Below are 24,622 nucleotides of genomic sequence, written 5' to 3'. Positions count from 1 at the left end.
GTTTTAACCACTTGCTTAATAATTGATATATATATATATATATATATATATATATATATATATAATGGCATGAATGAGCCATTGCTTCAGTGCGCATGTGCTAATGATGTTGGCACTTGCTGATACAGTGGATACAAGTAATGGTTGCATGTGTTTTTTTTTTTTTTTTTTTTTTTCCTTTTTTCGGCTTTATTTTAGCTCCCCCGATAATCCTGCAGGTAACACAGTTCCTGATCTTTTGTGACAATGTTCACTCGCTGTGCTGTATCTATGGAGAAGCAGAACCCTTTCACCCTTGGCTGCTGTTCTGATTTAGACTACAATACCTTCCCCTTTCTTAATTTCCATTACATGTTCCCGTGCTCCAGCCTCACAGGATTTGCCTGACAGCAGCTAGAGCCACTGCTATCTCTGAGCCTGTGAGGAGAGAGAGATAGACCAGCACTGCTGCTCTCAGGCACAATACTGGATCGAGGTCGGGTTTAGTAAAGTATTTGGGGGGGCTGACCATGGAAGTATACTTGTCTCAATTAAGAGCATTAAGTGTCATTTCTGTCTGCTGCTTTGTTCCTCTATCAGCATGAGCCACATTTGACAAGATTTCCTGTCACCAAGAGAAAAAAGTTGACGGGAGGGAGCTTAAGCTGATTGACAGCCTCGGCTCTGTTTGTGTGCTGTGTGAAGGGGGGTGTGTCCCTCCAATCAGCTGTTGGAGCTCTCCTCTGCAGAGTGTAACGTAAGCTCCCCACCCTTTTTCTATATGTTCAGACAAGTTTTAACAATTTTGGACTTTGAACAGCTGTAGAGAAGAGAGGGCTTCAGATAAATAGGTACAACTTGTGTAGGAGGATTTGTTTAATCTCTGTGCATCACCTGAGGATAGTAATTTCCATGGGTATAAGTAGATTTTACAACCACTTTGTTGAGGAAAAAAAAACATTTCCCTCTGGGTTATCTATCGACATTGCAGAGATTTTAATACACTTTGTTGCAGAGTCTTACCTTTTTGTTACTCTGAAGGAATAACTGTTTGTCTGTGTCCAAGTGTGAAGAGCATGTGTATGGGAGTGTTTTTTCTAATTATCAGTCAGTTGCTGCACCTGCAGAGCTCTAATATAGAAACTTGCAAGATCTATATCCCTTTGGACGTGATTTTCCTTTGAGTGTATCTCTCTGAAAATGTTGCGGGGGAATGCTCATAATCGGATTTGTATCTCAGTGCAAACTTCTGAGAAAATCAGTAAACCAATTATTTTTTCCTAATTTTATTTTCCATGAAATTTGTGTTGCCCTTTTAAACCAGTTTATAGCCATTTACCATAATACCAGTTTGTAATCATGGAAATTGCACGCTGATAAATATAAGATCAGTTTAAAAAAGTATATCTGTATAGGGGTGGGTGGCGCTGCCCGTCACCTGAAGAGTGAACCTCTTAGTTGAGTCACATTTCTCAGATGAGAGTGTAATTATCCAAGTAAAAAGCGGTGAGATATGTCAATGTGTGAAATTTTAAAGGGGTTCTCATCCTGTATCCTATACCTGAAAAGTGTATATTACTTATTGATTACAAAATTGTGTATAGGTTCCAGCCAGAACCCTGGGAATAAAGATTATGAAAATCAATATACAAAACACCATATAAGGACATTGCATCCAAAAATTCATAAAAATTCATTCACAAAAAATATATATATATTATATAAAAAGAAGTCCAGTCTTTGTAGTGCAGATAACAAAATTCCAAGAGTGACTTGTGCATTCATTTAGCCACAAATCTTGTGCAAATAATGACGTGACATCTGCGTTCCCGTTCAGTTCCCCACTCACCAGATCCTAGCAGCCCTTCGGGGATAAAGTGCATGTAGTGAGTGTGTGGTGGTTTCCAGAGCGATCATCTACTTTTTGGCACATCCAACCTTCGGGTATTCAGATCCTTATGTTCCTATGAGGATGGATGAGGCGTTTGAAATGGGTAAGATTCCTCTAATCACCTCCTCCGTGGCTCCGGTTGGATATCCTGATGCACGAAGAGTAATCTCGGAGGATTCTTGGACCAGAGGCTTGCAGCAAGCAATCACCCACACTACAGACACGTTCAGTCCTTGGCATTGAAGTTCATGACAGCTACGCCCTGATTGCCCATTCATCTGAACACCAGCAGATCCCCATGGTATGGGATCACCCAGGGGGCTCCACACCGCAAGGATTTGGCTGCCATTGGCAGATCTCTGTCATCCTTTAAACTTCTCACTCATCCACTTCTCAGATCTTTTTTTTAGTCAGACCCAGAATAAAAAAATGGGTTGGTCATTTCTCTCATTGCAATTGAAAATCAGGCACCATCAGTATTCACAGAAAAAAGGGACTAGTGAACTGTCAACTTAAGCTCGCCACTTGGGTATTATTGTGACATATGATAGATAAACTAGTGATGCATGGTAGATAAACAAGTAATGTAGGGAGTTCTCATTCTTTGCAGGCCTTTTTTAAGCAAAAACTCTTCTAGATTTTTGTTAACTTTGGATGAACCTTTTTTGAAAACTGCATTTGAAAAAGCAGACTGTTACTAACAGAACACATACTTGTGTTGGCGAGGTGGGGCAGAGCCAACACAAGCTGGCCCCTTTTGAGCATGATCACCAGCTGTTTTGGGCAGATTAAGGGAAACCGGAATCTGTTTCAGTTGATTGTGCAAGTGTTGTCTGGTCATGTTTCTAGGAGAGACTGTGGGTTTAGGGTGATTGTCTGTTACATGAGGCATAGTAGGATCCTGTGGATGTGCACCTGGAAAAGAACACGAGAGTAAGGAACCAACAGTAAATTAGGAAGAGCTCTCTTAAGCCTTGTAGACACATGATCGGATTTTCCAACAGGAATTGTGTGATGACAGGCTGTTGGTGGAAAATCCGACCATTTGTACTCTCCATCAGATAATTGTTGGCCAACTTTCCATGGACAAATGTTGGATGGCATGTTTATTAATTTTCCGCAGACAAATGTCTGTTGGATTTCCGTGTACACAAGTCTTTCAGACAAAAGTCCACGCATGCTCGGAAGCAAGGACGAGCCGTAAGCGGTCGGTCTTGTAAACTAGCATTCATAATGGAGAATTAACATTCGTGAAAAATTATGAAATCTATAAATGCAGCGCATGATTCTCTTCTTTAATGTGATAATAATGAAGCTGCTTTGCTGGTGACACTGATGGAGTTCTGCCAAAAGTATTTTCAAAGGCTTTTTATTTTCTAGTGATATTTATTATGCTTGTTTTTTTTTTTGTTTTTTTTTGGGGCATTATCCTGTAGTTTTTAAGATCAAAGATACAACTATGTTGGTGCCCCTTGTTAATTTTACATTGTATTTTTTTAAAATGTAACTGCCTACTTACAAACTGTCATTTGAAGTAAAACACATAGCCAAGTATTATTCTACACATTTTTTTTTTTTTTATTGTGCATTAAAGTGGTTGTAAACTCTTACAACACACTTTGACCTACAGGTAAGCCTAGATTACGCTCCTTACGGGGAGGTCCAAGAAATATCTCCTAAACCTACATGGTTTAGGAGATATTAGCCGAAAGACAGGCACCGCTGTCTATGGCGCATGCGCCGTTGATGGGTGCCGTGCTCGGTGCGCCTGCGTGGCGGCTCCCGTGCACATGCGTGGGAGTGATGTCATCGCGGCTACGCCGAATGACAGCGGTCGGAGCAGCGAGACCCACCGAGAAGATGGATGCGCCAGACTACAGGGGACAGCAGTGACTTCGCTGGCTCCTGTGTCAGGTAAGTGACACATAATGGACTATTATGCGATGCATAGTAGTCCATTATGCTTTACCTTTGCAGGGAATGAAAGAGGAAGTAAACTCATCAGGGTTTACTTCCTCTTTAAAAAAAGAAAACAAATAAAATTAGACATGCTATCTGACAATAGAACTTAACCAAAAAGTGCATTCTATGCATCCAAAAATATAGAAATATACCAAATTGAACCATTATTCAACCAAAACATAAAATAAAAGCCTCATGCATGTGTCCTGCTTCCTAATATAGGGAGTCAGCAATGCCAAGACTTGGTGAAAACAGGGGTCCCGTCATCTGGAGATAATTTTGAAAATCATCCGAATTATTCTCATGGAGCACCCATAGCAATGGCATGTGACATAATTGGTCACGATTAATAAAGCAACCAATTTTTGGTACAAGAAATCCTTCACCTCCTGGTCCTGGACTGGACTTTGGTCAAAGCAATAACTCCAAGGCCAATAATAAATAACATGTTCTCTCCTCTGATTACACAACATGTCTGGTTGACAAACGGCCATTCATAAACGAACTGAAAATCAACACTCACCAAACACTCACCAGACTTCTACTAACACTAAATTAGCAGAAGGAGCCCAAAGGGTGGCGTCTGACAATTGAACTTCCTCTTTATTGGCTCCTAGTATGTCCAGTATTCCCGATCTCTGCAGCCACGCATCAGGACAATGTCTCACTGCTTGTGATTAGAGCTCCAAAGTGCCGACTTCCTGGTGGGCTCTGCACGTGCTGTTTGTGAACACACCTGAGCTCATCCTTATAGCTCACTACTGAAACTACAAGTGTTTGTTACTGGAAATTAATCAAAGCCAATTCAAAAAGTCAAATTTTCTTGGGTTTGGTTTTGTCTGCTGCCACCCAAAGTTCTGCTATGGGGAACCTCAATGTATTTTATTTTTTTAATCTTTAATAAAAACATTTGGAAAAATTAAAAAAATACACCATAGTCAAACATTGCATTTGTAGAGGAGTCAAAGCCTCCAATAATAGTAAGGCACGTGTAGATATGAACAGTACCACTAGCACAATGTTAACTTCCACATATCAAAAGTTGTGCTCAAAATAGTACACTTAGACCGCGTACACACAACCAGACTTTCCAGCAGACTAGGTCCGAAGGGATTAGTCCGTCAGACAATCCGATCTTGTGTGGGCTAGTCTGAGCGTTTAAAAAAATAAATAAAAAATCCGACTGACCTAGAAATAGAACATGTTTCAAATCTAACCGACAGATTCGATTCCGACAGAATTGGGAAAACCGTTCATCTGTGTGCTGGTCCGACGGACCAAATACAATGCAAGGGAAGCTATTGGTTACTGGCGATTGAACTTCTTTGTTTAGTCCCGTTTTATGTCATCACGTTCAAAACTAGGGGACTTGGTCCGTTTTGTGTGTGGCCAAGTTGTTATACTGCAATCTTACTGTTGGTAAGAATGTTCAACCATAGAACAATGGTTGAACATTCTTACAAACAGTAAGATTGCAGTATAACAATATAATATTACTGAGATCCAAAGGGATACCATCATATTTAGAAGTGAACAATCTTAATATCTCTGGGGCCAAGAGACCCTGTATCAACATGTAAGGCAGTAACTATGTTAGAGCTAGATAAGGTGTGTGTTGAGCTGATTTCTTGAGACGAGAGACTAAGTAAGCACACTTTTTAGGGCAATGTGGGATGCATTTTCTTATATATATATATATATATATATATATATATATATATATATATATATATATATATATATATATATATATATATATATATATATATATATATATATATATATATATACCTAAGGTGATTGCTAGCAAAATTATATGAACCTTACTTTAATTTAAGGACCTGTACAAGTTCATACCTTCTGTTTGAATAGCATTTCATTCACCACTCAAAAATGGTGCCTGGCAAATTATGGTTATTGCAAAGGAGAATCAACCTCAATTCACATACAATAACAAACACATACTGAAAACTTAAGTCCTTTGCTGACAATTTTCCTTTCATTGAACCCTCTGTTTGGTGCCACCTGAGTCGCATAGTCCAAGCAGTGAATTGAATTCAGCTGAAACAGAACAAACCCCTAAGTGCTGTACCTGTAGACATATAACATTCTATCCATGTGTAAAGAGAATGTCTGACCACTCTCAAAACTTAGAAATAAGAAGGCAATAAGTATTGCCTTGTTTCAGCCAATGAAAGAAGAATAGTGCTTTACAAGTTTTAAACCTGCCTCCAATGACTTCTTTGTGTTTTTCGAACCAACTAGAATGCTGGTGCAGTGACCCAGCAGTGGTCCAATCCTAATAATAATAATAAACTTTATTTTACATAATGCCTTGAAAGGTAGCTTCTCAAAGCGCTTTACAAGGAAAACGCAAGAAATACACAGGGAAACATTAAGGAAAAAAGGGACAATTATGTGAAAGCTTCTCTAAAGAAAAAAGTTTTTTTTAGATTTGTTTTGAATGAATTTAGAGACGATGACTCTGTCATTTGGAAGTGAATTCCAGAGTTTTGGAGCATAGCAGGAGAAGGCTCCCATTGAGTGTAAGTGGGGACACATAGAAGTCCAACATTTTAGGAGTGGAGGCTATGGGTGGTGGGGGGAGGGGTAAGTTGATAAAAGTTCAGAGACACAAAGGGGGGCAAAACAATGAAGAGCCTTATAGGTGAGCAAGAGGATCTTTAAGTCCTGTGTGAAACCTAATGGGTACCCAGTGCAAGAACTCCATAATAGGGGTAATATGATTACTTGTACCAGACCTAGTCAGGATTCTGGCAGAAGGATTTTGAAAAGCAAGCTGCAGGATTAATTGAAGGCATTTTCTTGGCATTCTTTAGGTTTGTGTGCAGTTTTTTTTTTCCTGAATGAAGTTCTTTAAACTGGAACTATGGGCAACAAAAAAAAAAAATACTTAAATGATGCATTCTGCCTCTAGTATTAAAGCAGATTCAGTTTTTCTAACTTCCAAGGTATCATAAAGTTTTTTACCTGTTGATCCTTATGGGAGATCAGTTATTGTTCCACTTCTTTTTAACATGTTGGCAGCTGTGTTTGCTCCACAGTGAAATGTCACTCTGTGGACAGGGTATTTTTTGACGTACATTCAGTTTTAAATGGATTTAAAATAAGTGACAAACACATTTAAACTAACTCAACTCTCTTTAAACGGTTACAGCAACGGTTTTTGTGAAAAAAAAAGGTCTGCATGTAAATATGGAGAAAAATATAAATCAAGGAATTTAAAATAAATGTTTTTGTATACTGAATAATATTATAAGTATTAACCACACATGCCTACCAGAATACAGTATTTTTGCTGTAATGGTCTTTTAATGATTCTTGCTATTAATGCACCAGTCTTGCCTTATCTGCTGCCCCATGAAGCACCGCCAGTCTAATTTTGAGAATTTTTTTTTTAGCAATCAAGGCAGTCCTGACTATAGATTGGTACTTATGAGTTTGTGTGTATGTTTGTTCTGATCAGTAAGTCATGCCAGTAATTCCACATTTGCCTTCCAGGTGTTCTTTCTTCATCAGATTGTTTCCAGAACTCTGAAAACATGAGAGTTCTCTATTACAAACAACTAGTTGCTACGGCAGGTATAAAGTCATAAAATCAATGGTAGTATTTTCAGAGATTTGCCAGCAATTTAACATAGCCATTAATAATTAATTACATAGAAGCAACGTTGTGCTCCAACAAAGAAAAACCTTTGGAAATTCGTTTTGCTCTAGTTACCGATCGTCACGGGATGATTGTTTCTCAATCCTCTTGATCTGGATTGGTTGTTCGTAGACTGCCGCTGACTTGTACAGATGCTTCCAGACTTATCATTATAAAGGGGGGGGGGGGGATTGCTTGGCTGCAGTGAGTATATTTTGGTCAATATCTGTTATTTCCCCAAGATAAGGTCAGTGATTCTTCACATAATACAGCAACATACACACACACACATAGGAAACCCAACGTTAGAGACAATTTATTCTTCTTAAGAAAATACATCTTTGCATACTGGTACTGACTATTATTCCAATGTTTCTCCTCTCCCTCAGTTTCTGTCCCTCGCTTAGCTAATGTGACCCCAGTGCTGATGAAGGGGGGCAAGGGAAGGACAAACAAGAATGCTGCACAAGGACCTAATGTCTTCCTTATCTAGCAATTATATCATTGGTTGTTAGGATGCCAGTAGCTAGAAAGTTTTAATGGTGCACAATGAGAATCTATGACTTTGTGTAACTTATGCCGTGTACACGCGACCGGATTTTTCGACGGACTAGGTCCGACAGTCTTCCTGACGGACTTTCGGCAGACTTTCTGAATGAACGGACTTGGACACATACAATCACACCAAAGTACGACGGATTCTAACGTGATGACGTACGACCAAACTAGAATAAGGAAGTTCATAGCCAGTAGCCAATAGCTGCCTTAGCGTCGGTTTTTGTCCGTTGGACTAGCATACACACAAACGGATTTTTCATTCCAGCGGGAAAATTTAAAACATGTTCTATTTCTAAAGTCCGCTGGATTTTTGGCAAGCAAAGGTCAGATGGAGCCCAGACACAATCGAACTGTCCGGACTTGTTCTGTCGGACCTTTGCTGTCAAAAAGTCCAGTTGTGTGTATGTGACATAAAAGGCAGGCTTGGTTGAGCTTGTAGATTGTATGCCATTGTTGAAGAAACATAAAGGCACACCAGGGTGCCAGGGACCCTGGTTGAGCTGAGTTAGGTTTATGTGAATATATTTTAGCTCAAAAGTGTCCCAGATAAGCATTTCTTAACTCTTCAAATATATTTAGCAGATTTTTTTTTTTTTTTTTTTTTTTTTAGTTTTCCCCTCTGTAGAAACCGCTATGTTATTTTGTATTACATTATTGTAAGTATCTAAATTTGACTTTACTTCAGATTTTTGTTATCACCTGCACAGCAGAACTCTGCTTTGGATAAAAAGAAACGGCACTAAATGCTGATCAGGTGTGCTTGATGCAAATGTACTGACAAACAATATGTTTATTGGAGGAGAGTGTTTTTGTTTGCTGAACTCATCAGTCACTACTGCTCCTTCACTGTCCAATCACAGGCTGGGAGCAGAAAGGTGATAAAACTGTACTGCTTAACATAACTACAGAAAAGTCAGATCAGCAGCATTGTTCAAAATTCAGGACTAGTTGTAAAACGCATGTTTTATGGCTTTGAAAGATAAAACGGTTTACATATATGTACTCTTACAAAAGATTTGCTGTTTGTCTGGCGTACAGCTTTAACTCATTGTACTGCATGGACCACTCAATACATATCCAGGACATTTGTTGAGTTGGTACTTTTACATATGAAAGTTCATATTTCTAACCCCAATACTTCCATATTTCTTCTTCTTTTTTTTTTTTTTTTTTTTCTCAAATTGATTTTTATTGATTTTCACAATGGACAATAGTAGAAAATACAATTCCATCGGTTACAATCTTAATATAACATAACAGAAATTGCCAGTAGTAACAATAACCTCGGCAAACATATATATGATTGGCAGAAAACAGGAAGCAGAGGTAAGTGATCTGGTAATGTGCCATGTAATAATTGAAGTAAAGGTTATTGGGATAGGAGATAGGGTGGGGGGGGGGGGGGGGTGGAGTAGGAGGGGGTAAGGATCTTGAGAACAAAGTTGTATGGTAAGTAACCCTTCAATTACAGGAATAATAGCAAGAAAAAAGAAGTCATCAAGTGGAAGATCAGTCAATCTTAGATTTGTACCATCTGTGCTATGGGAGCCATTTGGTCTGAGTTTTAGTGTATGAGGCTAGGCCTCTTGATCCTAGAAGTTCATAGGTGTAGTGTGAATGGACCAGTGTGGTGATGTCAAAGATAATAGGTAAGTTTGGTGATTTCCAGTTTCTAGTTAGAAGCAGTCTAGTTGCCAAAAGGATATGAGTAAGGACATCATCTGGAATTATGTTGAGTATAGCGAGTTGCGGTGTCAAGGAAAGAGTGGTATGACTTACTTCATGTATGAGTTGTGTGACTTCCGACCAGAGGGGTCGTACTTTAGGACATTGCCATAGGATGTGGAGTAGAGTCCCCGTATAATTACAATTACGCCATGTGGAATGGAATTTAGCTAGCCTGTGTGGAGTCGGGTACCATCGAAGTGTGATTTTGGTCATTGGTTCCCATAAACCTGTGCACCGTGTAGCTTTATAAATAGAGTTTAGCGCTTGTTGCCATTGGGCATCAGAGAGTTGTAGGCGTGTGTCCGATTCCCAGTCTAAGAAGGGTTTGGATTTGCAGAAGATGTTTTTCTCCTGTAGTAATGGGTAGATAAGTGAGATGCCTTTAGCCGTGGAGCTATGGGAGAAATGGAAGTTCCATAATTTTGTAGGCAGTGCCCCTTCTATGTGAGTGTGTGTGGTCAGGCAGGAACATATCCTGTGGTATGTGAGGAAGACTGAAGTAGGTGCCCTGTATGTGGACTGGATCTCAGGGAATGTTTTGTGGTCTGTGAGGGTTCTAAGTTCAGTCGTGGTTAATGTGTGTGTGTATGTGTGTGTGTATGTGTGTGTGTGTGTGTGATGTGAGCCATGTAGGGAGGGTCAGATCAGGGGGCAAAATTTGGAGTTTGTAGGGGTATCTGTATGTCTTTCATGGGAGAGGATATCCACTTACTGTTGTGTAGTATTTTACATGCAGAGTTCGATGCCTGTATGGTGGGTGAGTATAGGCGTAGGTTCATCACAAAAGCTGGGGAGCTACAGAGCCAACTTTTAAGATCAGAGCCTGGTGTGGCATGATTTTCAATATCACCCCATAGTGTGGTGTGGGGGGGGGGATTAGTCCATTCTTTCAATTGGGAAAGCATGGTGGCCAAGTAGTAATCTCGGATGTCGGTATATCCCATGCCATCCGCATGTTTATGTTTGATGAGCTTAGAGTGGTTTCTTCTAGGTTTTTTACCTTGCCATATGTAGTTAGTAGGGATAGATTGTAAAGAATTGAGATGGGATTTGGTTAAGGGGATGGGAAGGGTGCGAAACGTGTACAGTAGTTTGGGTAGTAGGAGCATTTTAAAGGCTGCTAGCCTGCCTGACCATGAGAGTTCAAATTGGGTCAGTTTGGATAATTCTTTGATTAGCATTTGTTTGGTGGCTATATAGTTAGACTGGAACAATCTGGATACTGATTTGGTGAGCACGATGCCTAAATACGATATACCATTGTCGGCCCAGGGATATGCATATTGGTTACGTAAAATCTTGCTGGTAATGGCGTCAAGACCTAGGTCTAAAATATAATATTTAGTTTCATTGACCTTATAGTATGAAACCGAACCGAAGTTGGTTAGAACATGTTGTACCGAAGCCAGGGAAGTCATGGGATTGGTAAGCATCATTATGACATCATCTGCAAACAGATTTATTTTATGTTCAATGTGACCTATTTTGAAGCCTGTTATAGTGGTACATTTTCTGATATGTGCCGCCAGGGGTTCCATTATCAGGTTAAAGATGAGTGGCTATAGGGGGCATACCTGGCGGGTGCCATTGGTTATTGGGAATGATCGGGAGACAATGCCATCTGTGTAGACTTGTGCATACGGAGAGGAGTATAAGGCCATGATTGCCGAAAATATATGGCCATGGAATCCAAATTTATGGAGTGTGGCTTCTAGGTAAGCCCAATGGACCCTGTCGAACGCCTTCTCTGCATCCAGAGACAGGAGCAGAGAAGGCGTTCTGTTGGTCTTTGCATGGTGTATTATGTTAATTAGTCTCCTTGTGGCGTCAAAAGTTTGTCTACCCTTTGTAAAACCTGATTGATCCGGGTGGATCAAGGTGGGCATAATTTGAACTAGTCGATTAGCTATGAGTTTAGCAAATATTTTTGTGTCGATATTGAGGAGTGAAATCGGGCGAAAGTTTTGTGGTGTGTTGGGTTCCTTCCCTGGCTTCGGTAACATAATTATTAGAGCTTTAAGCATTTCATCGGGAAGAGAAGAGGCAGCGTTATTGCACACTTGAGAGAGGTAGGGAGCCAAGGTAGTACAAATTTTTTTGTAGTATTTGTTGGTTAAGCCATCAGGCCCTGGTGATTTATTGGTAGGTAAAGCTGTTATGATGTTTTGAACCTCTAACTGGGTGAAGGGTGTATTCAGGTCGGTTAAATGTTGTTGTGATAGTGTCGGTAGGTCAATTGTTTGTAGGAATGTATTAATTTCTGCGAGGGAGGGTTGGTTTGTGTTCGTGTCATCTTTCAAATTGTACAGTGTTTGGTAATAATGGCTAAAAGCATCAGCAATAGCTTGAGGATCAAAAAGTTTCTGTTTTGAGGTAGTGGATTCTGGATTTAACGTAGCGACCCTTAATCTTTAGCGCAAGTGCCTTCCCTGCTTTGCCTGTAGTGTAGTAGTGTGCTTCGAGTTTTGTGTGGGTTTTAGTGTCTGTTTCTAGGAGTAAATTTCTGAGTTCCTGTTGGAGGAGAACTAACTGTTCTTTTAGTTTAGGATCTGGATTGGTTTGGTTTTGAACGTCAAGTGCATGTATCTTGGCTATAATGGTGTCTAGACGCTGTGATCTCCTCCGATTCTCTAGTGCAGAGAGCTGCATAATGATCCCTCTGACGAATGCCTTATGCGCATTCCAGAGGACAGTATTACTGGAGACTGATCCAGCATTTAATTAAAAAAATTATTCGAGATGAGTGCGTATATAAGAAGAATGTTCTGGGGAATGGATGATGTCTGCATTCGCTCTCCATACCATGTGGCGCGGGGAATTTGGATGATCCGTAACAGTGAGAGTTATTGGAGCGTGGTCGAACCAGGTTATCGTACCGATGCCCGAGTCAGTTGATCTGGTTAGTGTCCATTTATCGACAAGAAAATAGTCAATCCTCGTGTAGCAGTTATGTCTGTGTGAAAAAAAGAGTAGTCTCTCTCTGTGGTATGGTGACATCTCCAGATGTTGTAGAGGTTATTGTTTCTGATGAAGGTAGTCATTGGGGAAGTTAGTCTGGAAGAGCGTGAAGAAATATCTATCGAATTGTCCGGTACCACATTGAAGTCTCCACAAATAATGAAACAAAACTGTCGAAATTTTTCGAGCTTTTTCATCAATCTAGATAGGAATTTGATTTGGCCAGTGCTGGGGGAGTAGATGTTTACAATGGTGTATCTGGTTTTGTCAAGAGTACAGTCCACTGCTAGGTATCTCCCATCCTCATCCACTATGCTGTTGTGTAGGGTGAAGGCAATGGTGTCTTTAATCGCTATCATAACCCCATTGCGTTTGTCTGGTCCTGAGGACTTAAAGATGTGGGGGAATCGGCGGTTAGAACAGCGAGGCTCATCCGACTTTTTAAAGTGTGTCTCTTGGAGACAGAGGATGTCACACTTGGATTGAGTGGCAGTCCTCCACATGGAAGATCTTTTCGCTGGATAGTTAAGTCCTTTTGTATTAAGTGAGAGAAATTTTGGCATATTGTATAGCAGGCATGGGTGTTAGGTGTAGTAGTAGTAGTAGTAGTAGTAGTCGGTACTTACGGTAGGTGAGAGTTTCTTTACAGTGTCAAATGGTTCCTGGAGGCGAGTTCCTGTAGGTATTGCAGGTAGATTTCTCAAGATGGAGGTAAACCGGAGAAGGAGAGGGTGGAGAGAAGAGGTTATAATAGAATAATGTGGTAACTGTAAGCAGAACAGTAAAAGAAACGGTATGAACTGTAGCTTAGAACAGCCTGAAAACACTAGGCTGTGTCAACTGAGTGGGGTAAAAGTTTGTGGTGAACACTGCACAAGCAGGGCACCGACCGGAGTAAGCATAGCATAAAATGAATGAATGATCATCGCCTGGAGAGTGACTTCAGCGAGCATTAGGAGGTTGTTTAGCATAGAGGGGTTGGGAAGGTCCTCTGCGAGTGTTGGATAGTGCGGCAGGCTCTTCCGGGATGATTTCCCATTGTTGGAGCTTTATGCCTTCAGGGACTGATGTGATGGTATGTTTCGTTCCATTTCTGGTAACGATGAGTTTAGTCGGAAATCCCCATTGGTAGGGGATCTTGTGGTTAAACAGTGGTTTAGTAATGGTATTTAGTTGTCTGCGCAGTTGTCTAGTATGCTGAGACAGATCTGCAAATAGCTGCAAGTCAGTGAACGGTTCAGGCAGCTTGTTCAGATGCCTGGTCTTGAACAGTAGCTGATCTTTAGCGTGGAAAAAATGGACCCGCGTCAAGACATCCCTGGGTATGGTTGCTGCAAGGTATGGCGGCTTGGGAATGCGCTGTATGCGATCAATTATGGTCTCCATAGGTGACAGGTCTGGCAATATAGTGGAGATAATTTTTCTGGCGTATGTGTTGAGGTCATGAGGCAAGACCGATTCGGGTATACCCCTGATTTTGACGTTGTTACGTCGAGAGCGGTCTTCAAGGTCCGCCATTTTGGATTTCAACCACTGTTGTTCATCATGCGTGTGATCTTGGGCATCCACAAGGTCATTGACAGTATTAGTCAGGTCACCCATATGATGTTCAACACGTTGGATTTTTTGTCCTAATTGCAGCAAATGAGAGGAAAATTTAGTAAACATGGATGCTATCTCAGTATGTAGGGAAGATTGTAAGGAGATGAGCATCTCCTTCATGGTAGTGTCCAGAACAGGCTGGTCAGAGGTGGGGAAGGCCGCAATAGCTGAGGGCTGATGTGAGATTGAGAGGGATGCAGGGCTTACCTCAGAGTTGGGCTGCACAGAATCCAGTCGCATCCGCGCCTTTGCTGGGCTATTACTGGCCGAGGAGGGAGTATACTGAGTAGATGATTCAGGAGAATGCTGTGGAGTAGATAATTCAGGCTCGTCTGCATCAGGGAGATCTGTGTAGGCAGATGATTCTCGAGCAGGGTCGCGGGCGCCATCTTGGATTTCAGTGTCCGGCGGCTGATTAAAGTAATCAGTCAGTTTCTTCGGGGGCCGGTAATCTTTTCGTTTGCGGTTTGCCTGGGACATAGCTGGGTCTTGCGGCAGTCTCCCCGTGTGATTAGGGGTTTGTAGAGGCAGTCTGAATGGCAATGTCTCCGTTATAGAGTCCGGTCGGTGCAGGAGCTGAGGAGTCAGACGTCCATCATGCTCTGTGGTTAGCCACGCCCCCAATACTTCCATATTTCTTGATGCCTTCCCTGTTTTGGTGGCCTGTGGCAAATTCCCTTTACCCTGTTCTTTTATACTGCTGGGTATGTGATGATAAAGATTTGAATTAAAGCTTTGCTGCAAACTTTCTTGTAATTAACAGCAGCTTACTAGATTGCTTCTTCTGTAGCCCATACAAATGACATATGGGTCTTTACAGTGGCCCAGTAATCAATGAAGCAAGAGCTATTGACTTTCATACTGCAAGTAGCATTTTAATTGACTCTTTTTCTGGAGAAGTCGTTGTGGCCGTGTCCTATGCTTCCTGTAATGCTTTTCATTCAATTTGTCAGCGGAACTCTGTACAGTCAAATCCCAAGAAACTCCCACGTCATATCTTTCTATAATCTGTTATTGATCATTTTACGTTTTGCGGGGCTCTTAAAGGTGCAATCAATGATCTTCTGTTCCAAAAGCATATTTTAAGTATAGCACAAAGTATTTTTTTGCCATGTAGTCCATAGATCTCCATCTCAGTTTTTGCAGATAAAGAAATGTAGCTGTCATTCCCTCCAGGGACTGCAATGATTTTGATTAAAATATGAAAAAGCTGTCATATATTTTCCAAATGTTTTGCTTTTCCTGTGTTACCATTTTTTTGGCATTAGTGACAAAGTGTTGGGTACCCTTAGGACAGACAACACAAAAGTTAAAATCAATTATAAGTCTGTATGAGAGTTTAGCCTACTTGCAAGAGGATGTGTCTGCACAGAAACCTTCCTGTCCTCAGGCTACTCATCCATGAAAATTTTGTATTTTAAACCTTTTAAATTTTGTGCTAGAAGCACTTGAAATCTTTTGCTGCTCCAGTGTTTTGTTCAGGGGTATACAAAATGTTAAAATATGGTATGAAAGGCAAGAGAAAAAGTTATAAAAGCTGGGGGGGTGGGCTGTTCATTTACTTAAAAATCTATTGGAACAAAGATGCCCCTTACTCCTCTCAGTTTGAGAGTCCCATTCACATATAAATACCCACTGTTAGTAAAATCAAGTACGGAAAATAGCACTCCGGGAATTGTTGATTAATGGAAAATGCTATAAAGTAGATGTACATTAACTTAGACTTCATCTGCCTTTTTATCGCAGAGGAGCCCTGAAGATATTTCTAGGTTTCAGGAAACTCAGGCTAAAGTAAATTCATTGAGGATAATTGGGAAACTGTCCCTTACATTGATGGTCAATGGGACGAATGCCCCTTAACATGATGGCCAGTGTGAAGAATGGCCCCCTTTCCCTTGCAGTGGTAATAAGTGGGAAGATTGCTTCTCCTTACACTGGTGTTTAGAGCGCTAACCATACAGCTAAAAAGATCATTGTCATGCTGCTGGATCTGCCAATGTAAATTGGCCCTTGAACTGTGCAGGCACCATTGGGATCGGAGGACAATCAACCAAAGCCCAAGGAACCCTAGGGTTCTATTAAACCCTGGTTGACAATGGCCCCATTAAATGCAACTTTTTTTCAGTTTTGAATATAGTAGGAAAGGGTTAAAAACCTCCTATCAGTTTATTTTTTTGTTGTCTTTGTTCCATTGGGGAGATTTTTCTTTACTTCCTGTCCAAAACAGAAAATGAGAGGAAATCTTTCCAAAGTGAGGAACTCCCCTTTAAGACAGTTGTTGCTGGAATAGGTGTACCTATTGAAAAATGTCCTTTCGTCTCATTTTCTGGCAACCGCTATAAAATGAAAGTGCAACTAAAGTGTAAACCCCAAAAAAGTTTGAGAAGGCAGGCTGTTTATTGTAGATGAGACCTGTTTGTGTCTTTTCTGCAGTAATACAAAATTACATGCTGTTCATAATATTTATTGGAATGTACACTGCATTGCACATCTCAGTGTACATTCTTGGCATGTAATGAATGAAATCTCGTGCGCATGCACAGGATTATTTAATTTCTTGGCTGCCCAACTAAGATGGCTGGAGTTTCAGCACCCCTAAGGGAAACCAGTGTGAACGTGTGTTTGTTTTTTTTTGTTTTTTGTTTTGAGTGGGAGTGTGGTTTAGCTGGACCAACTCTGGGTATAGGATTGTGTATATGGAAGTTTTGTACGTTTTTGTAAATTTTTTTTTCTTTTTTTTTTGTGGGTTAAACTGGGTGGACTGTTTTCAACCAGGCTATGTACCTGAGGTCTGTTGTGTCATTTTACATTTTTTTTTTTTTTTTTCTTATTTTTTTTTTTTTTGGTGGAGATTACATTTTTAGTTTTATCATTATGGAGGGATGACTTCACTATTGCCCCATTATCTAATAGAAAATATGGAACCTAAAATACATTTACAAGTACCTTTTGACAATATTCCTATCAATTCATATCTGCAGTCTGCCAGGTTCACTGTATTACTTTACAGATATGCAGGTAAGACAGGCCAAGTGCTGTGCATCTCCCATGTTTATGTATGGGAACGGTGAGCTCCAAACTGCGTGGAAACATATATACAAATAAGCCTCTTGAATTACTGAAGAAAACAATCCTTTTGATTTCAGTGGGATTTATTATGAATCTACTGCTGAATTATTTATCCCTGTGTTCCACCGCCAAGAGGACAAAACATCCTCTAATTTGGTACTGCGCCTCTGCAATATGCTTTAGTATAAGTGTATAAAGTGATTCTAAAAATGATGCAGAGGTTTATAGTAAAGTCTGTTGGTGTCATTTCATGGCAGGTGGGTTAATCATGCATTCACTGAGAATAAAGTAGAGAAAATCACTGTGATACAGCTATTTTGTGCTCCTGACAGCACTCTATTTCCAATTGTCTGTACAAATATAAACTAGCAATGAGCTGGACGCAGAAGGGTAGTGGTGTTTTTAATATGTACATTCTGCATTAAAACCACTTAAATTTATGCTGTACTTGTTTTGCTATAGGGGCTATAGAGCTATTTTAATACAGATCACAATTAAACCTGCCCAACCACAGGTTATGTGCACATCATTTTATTTTATTTTTTTAAATGCAGCAGCAGCTTCATTGAAAATCCTTTTCTGACTTATAACACTGCAATCCGTAAGGCTCTGCTTCTTTCTGATTGGAGAGTTCCTACTTTGATAAAGCTGGGGGGCATTTAAAGGATATGTTCACTTTTGGGAACATGCAGGGCTGTCTTTAATTTTGATTGGGCCATGGGCAAAAATTTTCTTGCCCCCCCTCCCCCCATTCTGAGACATACAAAAAAATAGCAGATAGACACAAAATGAGTTTACTGCAGCAGATCACGCAGCGATTGCAATTGTTAGCCAGAGGTTACAGCCTATCCTTACCGCTCACTGACTGGTTGCTAGAGGTTACAACACATCATCTCTGCTTGCCGAGAGGTTACTGCACATTATTAGCACTCACTGATTAGTTGCTATAGGTTAATGCACATCATTACCACTCACTGAGCAGTGGAGCAATCCCAAATAATTGAGCAAGTAAAGCGGCACATTAATACACATACTACAGGAGAGGGTCAGAGACTGCGGGCATACTGCGCGACATTACCAGAGACTGCGGGCATACTGCGCGACATTACCAGAGACTGCGGGCATACTGCGCAACATTACCAGAGACTGCGGGCATACTGCGCGACATTACCAGAGACTGCGGGCATACTGCGCGACATTACCAGAGACTGCGGGCATACTGCGCGACATTACCAGAGACTGCGGGCATACTGCGCGACATTACCAGAGACTGCGGGCATACTGCGCGACATTACCAGAGACTGCGGGCATACTGCACGACATTACCAGAGACTGCGGGCATACTGCGCAACATTACCAGAGACTGTGGGCATACTGCGTGACATTACCAGAGACTGCGGGCATACTGCACGAGATTGAGATTACCCGTGAACTGGGGCCCCGAGGACAGCTTTGCAGAGTGCACAGAGGACACAGGAGGCTGTATTTGTGCGCTAGCCAGCAGAGAGGGGGCGGGGCCGGGAGCTCCACTGACGCTCGGAACAGAGAGGCTGTAGTTAGAGCAGTGATCGGCGAGTGCGCATCAGTGGAGCTCCTGGCCCCGCTCCTCTCCGCCGGCTAGATTGGGAATACAGCCTCCTGTGTCCTCTGTGCACTCTGCAAAGCCATCATTGCGGCCCCAATTCACGGGTAGCGCGGGCCCCCCTACAAAGATTGGGCCCAGGGCAGGTGCACCATTTGCCCTGTGCTGAAGATTGCCCTGGGAACATGTTACACGTTCCACCAATTTTTAGGGTGTAACCTTTTCCCAATGCTGCCACTCTCCCTGTGGCAGCAGTACAGGGAGAAGTTTCCTGTACTAGATGCCACTTTTTAAAATCAGCGAGGCCACGTGGGGCTCTGCCCACATGGCCGCGCCAGCTGTGTGAATGAACTATAAGCCCCGACATCCTTTGCAGTTGTCGGCTTGTAGTACTCGGTGAACTACCACAGGGCTGTGGAGCTCTGTGGTAGTTCATTGATTTCTTCCCATCAGTGTATCTGTCTGCCCGTAGCGAATGTATGGGTATACAGATATTCTGAAAAATCTGAAGGGGATCTGCATGGCACAAGCGATCTGGCGATCGCTGGTGCAGTGCTTTAGGCCTGATTCACACCTATGACTTTTTAGTGCTTTTTGCATTTTGCAGATTTGCACTGCAGTCCATGTAACATGGTTTACTATGGAACACATTCTGTAGTGCAAATATGCAAAAACCACTAAAAATGCATAGGTGTGAATCAGGCCTTACAGTACAGGCTCCAAAAGAAAATGTGCATTTATTTTTTTTTTTCTAAAAGGCGAACTTCTCCTTTTTAAGGCTCCATGCACACTGGATGTTAAAATAACATTCTAAAAATGCCAGTAGCTTTGCAGTGAGTCTATCAAAGTTTTTTGACAGTTTTCCAATAGCGTTTATTAGTGGTTTTTAGCATTTTCCTACGTTAGCTTTTTTATTGCACTTTTGGTGAGCCACGTTTTTGAGCAATTATCGATGTTTATCAGTGTTTGAGCATTTGGCGTTCATTGTGGTCAGAAAAAACGACTCCTGAACGCGATTTTATGGTGTTCAGAAAACAGCCCATAAACTCCACTGCTGATAAACATCCAAAAACTTCCATGTGTTCATGAGCACATAGGATAACAGAGGGAAGTTTTTGGGCTGTTAAAAAAAAAAAAAAAAAATGGCGAAACTCCCAAAAACTGCCATTTTATAAGCTTCAGTGTGCATGGAGCCTAATGCCGAGTACACACGACCGGACTTTCTGGCAGACTAGGTCCGACGGTCTTCCCGATGGACTTTCGGCGGAGTTCCGACTGACTTTCCGAACGAACGGACTTGGCCAGACACGAACGGACTAAGTCCGTCCGTTTTGAACGTGATGACGTAAGACGGGACTAAAATAGGAAGTTCAATAGCTTCCCTTGTGTCATATTTGGTCCTTTGGACCAGCATACAGACTAACGTTTTTTCCGATGGGTATTGAGTCCATCAGACAAATTTGAAACCTGTAATGTTTCTAGGTCCGTCTGATTTTTTTTTTTTTTTTTTACGAAATACAATCGGATTAGCCCACACACGATCGGATTGTCCAACTGACTGATTCCGTTGGACCTCGTCTACTGGAAAGTCCGGTCGTGTGTACGCAGCATAAGACCTATTCAGTGAGACAACTGCTTCCACACAGATGGCAAGGGTGCTTCTCTGCAGCATGCTGGTAGGGAACAGTGGCTATTTTATAAAGAAAAAAACAACTAACTTGCTCATTTATAAGTGCAAAATAAATGTATTTTTCTGACTAAAAGTGAAAGTTCTTTTTGATCTTTACTAATTCGGCGCTTGACAAAGGAAAGCTCTGCAGAGGGGTAAAATGATGCATTGAACTGCATTCTGTACAATAGATAGTGATGCACAGGAGCGACTATGGTATCCCCTTTCAGGCCTCATTTGGCACGGAGACTCAAAGGGATTTTGGACCCCGATTCAGAATAACAACCAGGAAGCTAGAATTTTTGGAAGCCAGAAGTGGCAGCCTGTGAATTTCTATTAGTATATCTATGGTTTACATTGGCCAGACCCTGTTCTATACATGTGCAATCTCTCGGTTATTGCTTAAGAAGAAATAATGGGAAGTGCTTCATGATCTTTGTGCATCTCTACATAATTGAACAGATGTTTGAGTGAAAATTTCCAACACTCTTAATCACTTGCAACAACAAACAAGTTTCCCAGTGCAACCTTTTGTGTACCATATGTAGACCGATTTTGTTTTAACGGCCCAGAACCTTTTACTATGCTAAATTTGCCATATGCTCACACCAAGATAATAAATGAACAAACAGCAGATCAATGGAAACCCAATATAAAAAATCTTCTGGGTTTGTTGTAAATGTGTCAATTCTTTATCTCTTTAGTACTGTGTAAACCAATGTACATAGTAAATTAATTCTAAATCAATTTAAAATTGAGGGATTCTTCAAATCTAACTGTCTGTGCACATGGTAACAAATACATGCAGATGCAAGATGGATATAAGTTTCAAGATGTCGAGAATCGCAAGCATTATATTTGGTGTATTACTGAACATTAAATATGTAGGCTAGGCAAGCAAACATAAACATGTGCTTTGTGTTTGAAGAAGTGATCCACCAAGGTAAAGCATAGATTTAGGGACATTTGAAAGCAAATGTTATAGACCACCTGGCACTTGGCTGTATACTGTCTACTTGTATCTTTTTCTTTCTTGTAAACCACAACACGGCCAGTAAACTTTAATATGATGGTAATTATGCAGATGTATACCAGCTGCAGATTTGATACGTTTATGCAAATTGTTTTTCTTCTATAATATGTGTTATGAAGCACCATTCAAGTCTTTTTGCTTCTTTAAAATATGTTAGTACTCTTTATAGCAGGTGTATGGATTTAAAGCATTCACCTGCTAGGGAGCCACAAGCACCATCTAACTGAAGGTTCACAGATTATTAATGTCTTAATAATGTCTCTAGTATGTGACTATGAATAGTTGGTGTTGACTTTCTTTGTATTACCTTTTTATGCTCTGCACAAGACTGAAGGTTCATTATGCGTCTTACGAGCCACTGCTGAGGCAGCTGCATGAGAAGTACCAAACTGTTCTGCGACAGAAGATGCTGACCAGCCTTGAGAGGGACCGAGCTGTTGGAGAGGTAATGCAACCCAGTAAATTCCTACTGCTTAACATGATATGAAAAAAATAACACCAATCTAATGAAAAAGCAGACTGTTGTTTAATAATGAGCTTCCGCTGATATGTTTAAATACAACCAGCTGACTCAGAAGTTAAACTTTTAAATCCAATTATCTCAATAAGAAAATTGTACCATACTGGGACCAGAGTAGAGAACTATTACAAAAATGTCAGCAAGGCAACATAAAGGCATATAACGAGGGCCAAGACAAAAAAAGCAAAATAAACCCAAAACCAAAAATTTTTATTTCTATTCAATTATAGTTTTTTTTTTTTTTTTTTTTTTTTTTTTCGCTGTAGTAGTCTGCACTTTTACAGCAATAGCCTCTGTCTTCTGGGTCATACTCAGGTTCACCATTCATAGACTGCCTTGTATACTTTTTTTTAATGAATACAAGGTGTTCCCTGTTTGGACAAGGTGATGTTTATGACATCACCACTCCTTTCTACCTCATACAACCAGAGAGAAGTGTGAAAACTTGCCAGCCCCTAACTACCTCTTGCATATTCTTATTTGCCAGTGATGCCACTCATAATAGTAATGGTCCTATAGGAATGTGTGTGTGGGTGGGGTTTGGTGACAAGTTGACACGAATAGTTTCGGAGCTTTTGCCTAAGTACAGCTGGCTATGACAGGAAAGGTGACTGCACTTCATGCCTGCAGGAGTCTGTCCTTCTCCCCCCCACCCTGATGATAGTCCCTTCAACCCCATGTCCTTGCAAATAGAGAGCAAATCATATCAGCTCTGTATTTGACGCCCAGCAAAGTTCCTTGACTGTGCCTATCATCAACATTGTATTAAGCTAAATGTCAACACAAATTGATGTGTTTAAAGCTTTTAAAGCTTCCATGGTTTAAAACTAGCAGTTAATGCACGTTCAGAAATGGCAACACACAAAAATGCTAACTTCTCAAAGTGGTTAATACCTTGGAGCAGTGAGGGTTCTAGAAGCAGCCACTTCTAGAACCCTCGCTTTCATGGAAGTCTAGTGGTAGAAAGCAAGTATCTTTTTTGCCAATTTATGTGTGTAACCAACATTTTCTTTTTATCACTCAAGTAACTTAATTAATCTGATGGTTGATTTTCCTTATGGGAAGTCCAATCGCCAAAATTCAGGATCCATCATTTACCTGTCATGCACATAAGGCAAGGTGTTCATTTAGAGCTGTGTTGCAGGCCCTTCTCTCTGTTATACGAATGTTGTTTCATTAGGACATCACCTCCATAGCTTTTTTTTTTTTCTTTTTTTTTTTTTAATAAACCGCAATGGAAGAATTGATACATTGAAAAGGTGTGGTAATAGGAGCAGATGTATGGATGGGGGTTGGTGCTAGTGAATGGGAATTGCTGAGGATGGGAGGAGAGGAAATGAGCAAGACAAGGAGGGGGAAAAAAAGAGTAAAAAATGATGGGGGCACTTGTGAATAGCAAATGGCCTCAACACACAGAGAAAACTGTTAAAGGAATGTTTTTCTTATGTAGTTACTCCCGAGTTGTAAAGTTCCCACATTTATTTGTCAATGTGTGTTTCAGTAAGTCAGTATTGCCACATTTTTGTGTTTTTTATTGATCTGGTGAGGTCCTTCATTGCCTTGTCACAGTTCTTGAACACTCCATCTTCTGTGTTCAAAATATGTACTTTCTTGTAGGGTTTGTAATCCATGCTTCCATCCTCTGTGATGCATATACCACACTTCATGTGCCAGATTGTTAAGTTTCGCATTTTTGTCCACTGATGGTGTGTTTAGTGAAAACAAATATGTTAGGAAATTTGACCCAGGTGTCATCCACATGGAATGACATAGCCTGTCCATATGTGATGATGTTGGAAAAAAAATTCAGGATATTCAAAAAATCAAGTAATGCTTTTAAAAGATCCAAACATAAGCAAAGCAACATGGTATAATTCAGTCCAGTACACAGACATATAAGCTGTAGAGACAAAACTGCAAACCACAAATGCATAACCATACAAAACAGATGGTTCAAAGAGCTGTTAAAGAGGTCATCTATGGCACACTGCCACAATATAGCTAGACTTGTGGACCTGCAATACCACCTATGATCAACTTACAATGTTGCCCTAACATTTTTTTTTTATGTTAAATATATAATTTTCTCTGTTTGGTGCTGCTGAAAAAGTAATTTTTATATAAAATAAATGTAAATAATTTATATTTTCAGTCTCTCATCACATTGCTTTATATGTACACCTGTAAAGCAATCCTAAAATATGCAAATGCTCTTCAAACTACTGTCTTCTCTTAACCTCGCTGCTCTTTTTTTGAAGCAGAAGCCTGAATATATTTGTTCTGTTTTTGTGTTAATTGAAAGTATATTATTAATTGATCTAAAGTTCTTTCTTACCTTTTAAATCTGCATCCTTGCTTGCCAGAACAATGAATATTGATACATCCCCACGTGCTCATACTCTAA

General features: G+C 40.6%; 1 protein-coding gene across 1 annotated transcript in view; it reads left to right on the top strand.

The window, feature by feature from the left end:
* Positions 1–24,622, top strand: part of SPAG16 (sperm associated antigen 16) — a 1,450,443-nt gene that overhangs the window by 103,675 nt on the left and 1,322,146 nt on the right. The window contains exon 7 of the mRNA XM_077448331.1: positions 22,026–22,143. Within this exon, the coding sequence (XP_077304457.1) occupies positions 22,026–22,143 (118 nt within the window). The remainder of the gene's footprint in view (positions 1–22,025; positions 22,144–24,622) is intronic.

The sequence above is a fragment of the Lithobates pipiens genome, unplaced genomic scaffold (genome assembly GCF_037356315.1).
Source record: "Lithobates pipiens isolate NorthernLeopardFrog02 unplaced genomic scaffold, aLitPip1_a1.2 Scaffold_22, whole genome shotgun sequence".
Lineage (NCBI taxonomy): Eukaryota > Metazoa > Chordata > Amphibia > Anura > Ranidae > Lithobates > Lithobates pipiens.
The sequence above is the reverse complement of the archived record's forward strand: the minus strand, read 5'-3'. Positions and strand labels throughout refer to the sequence as shown.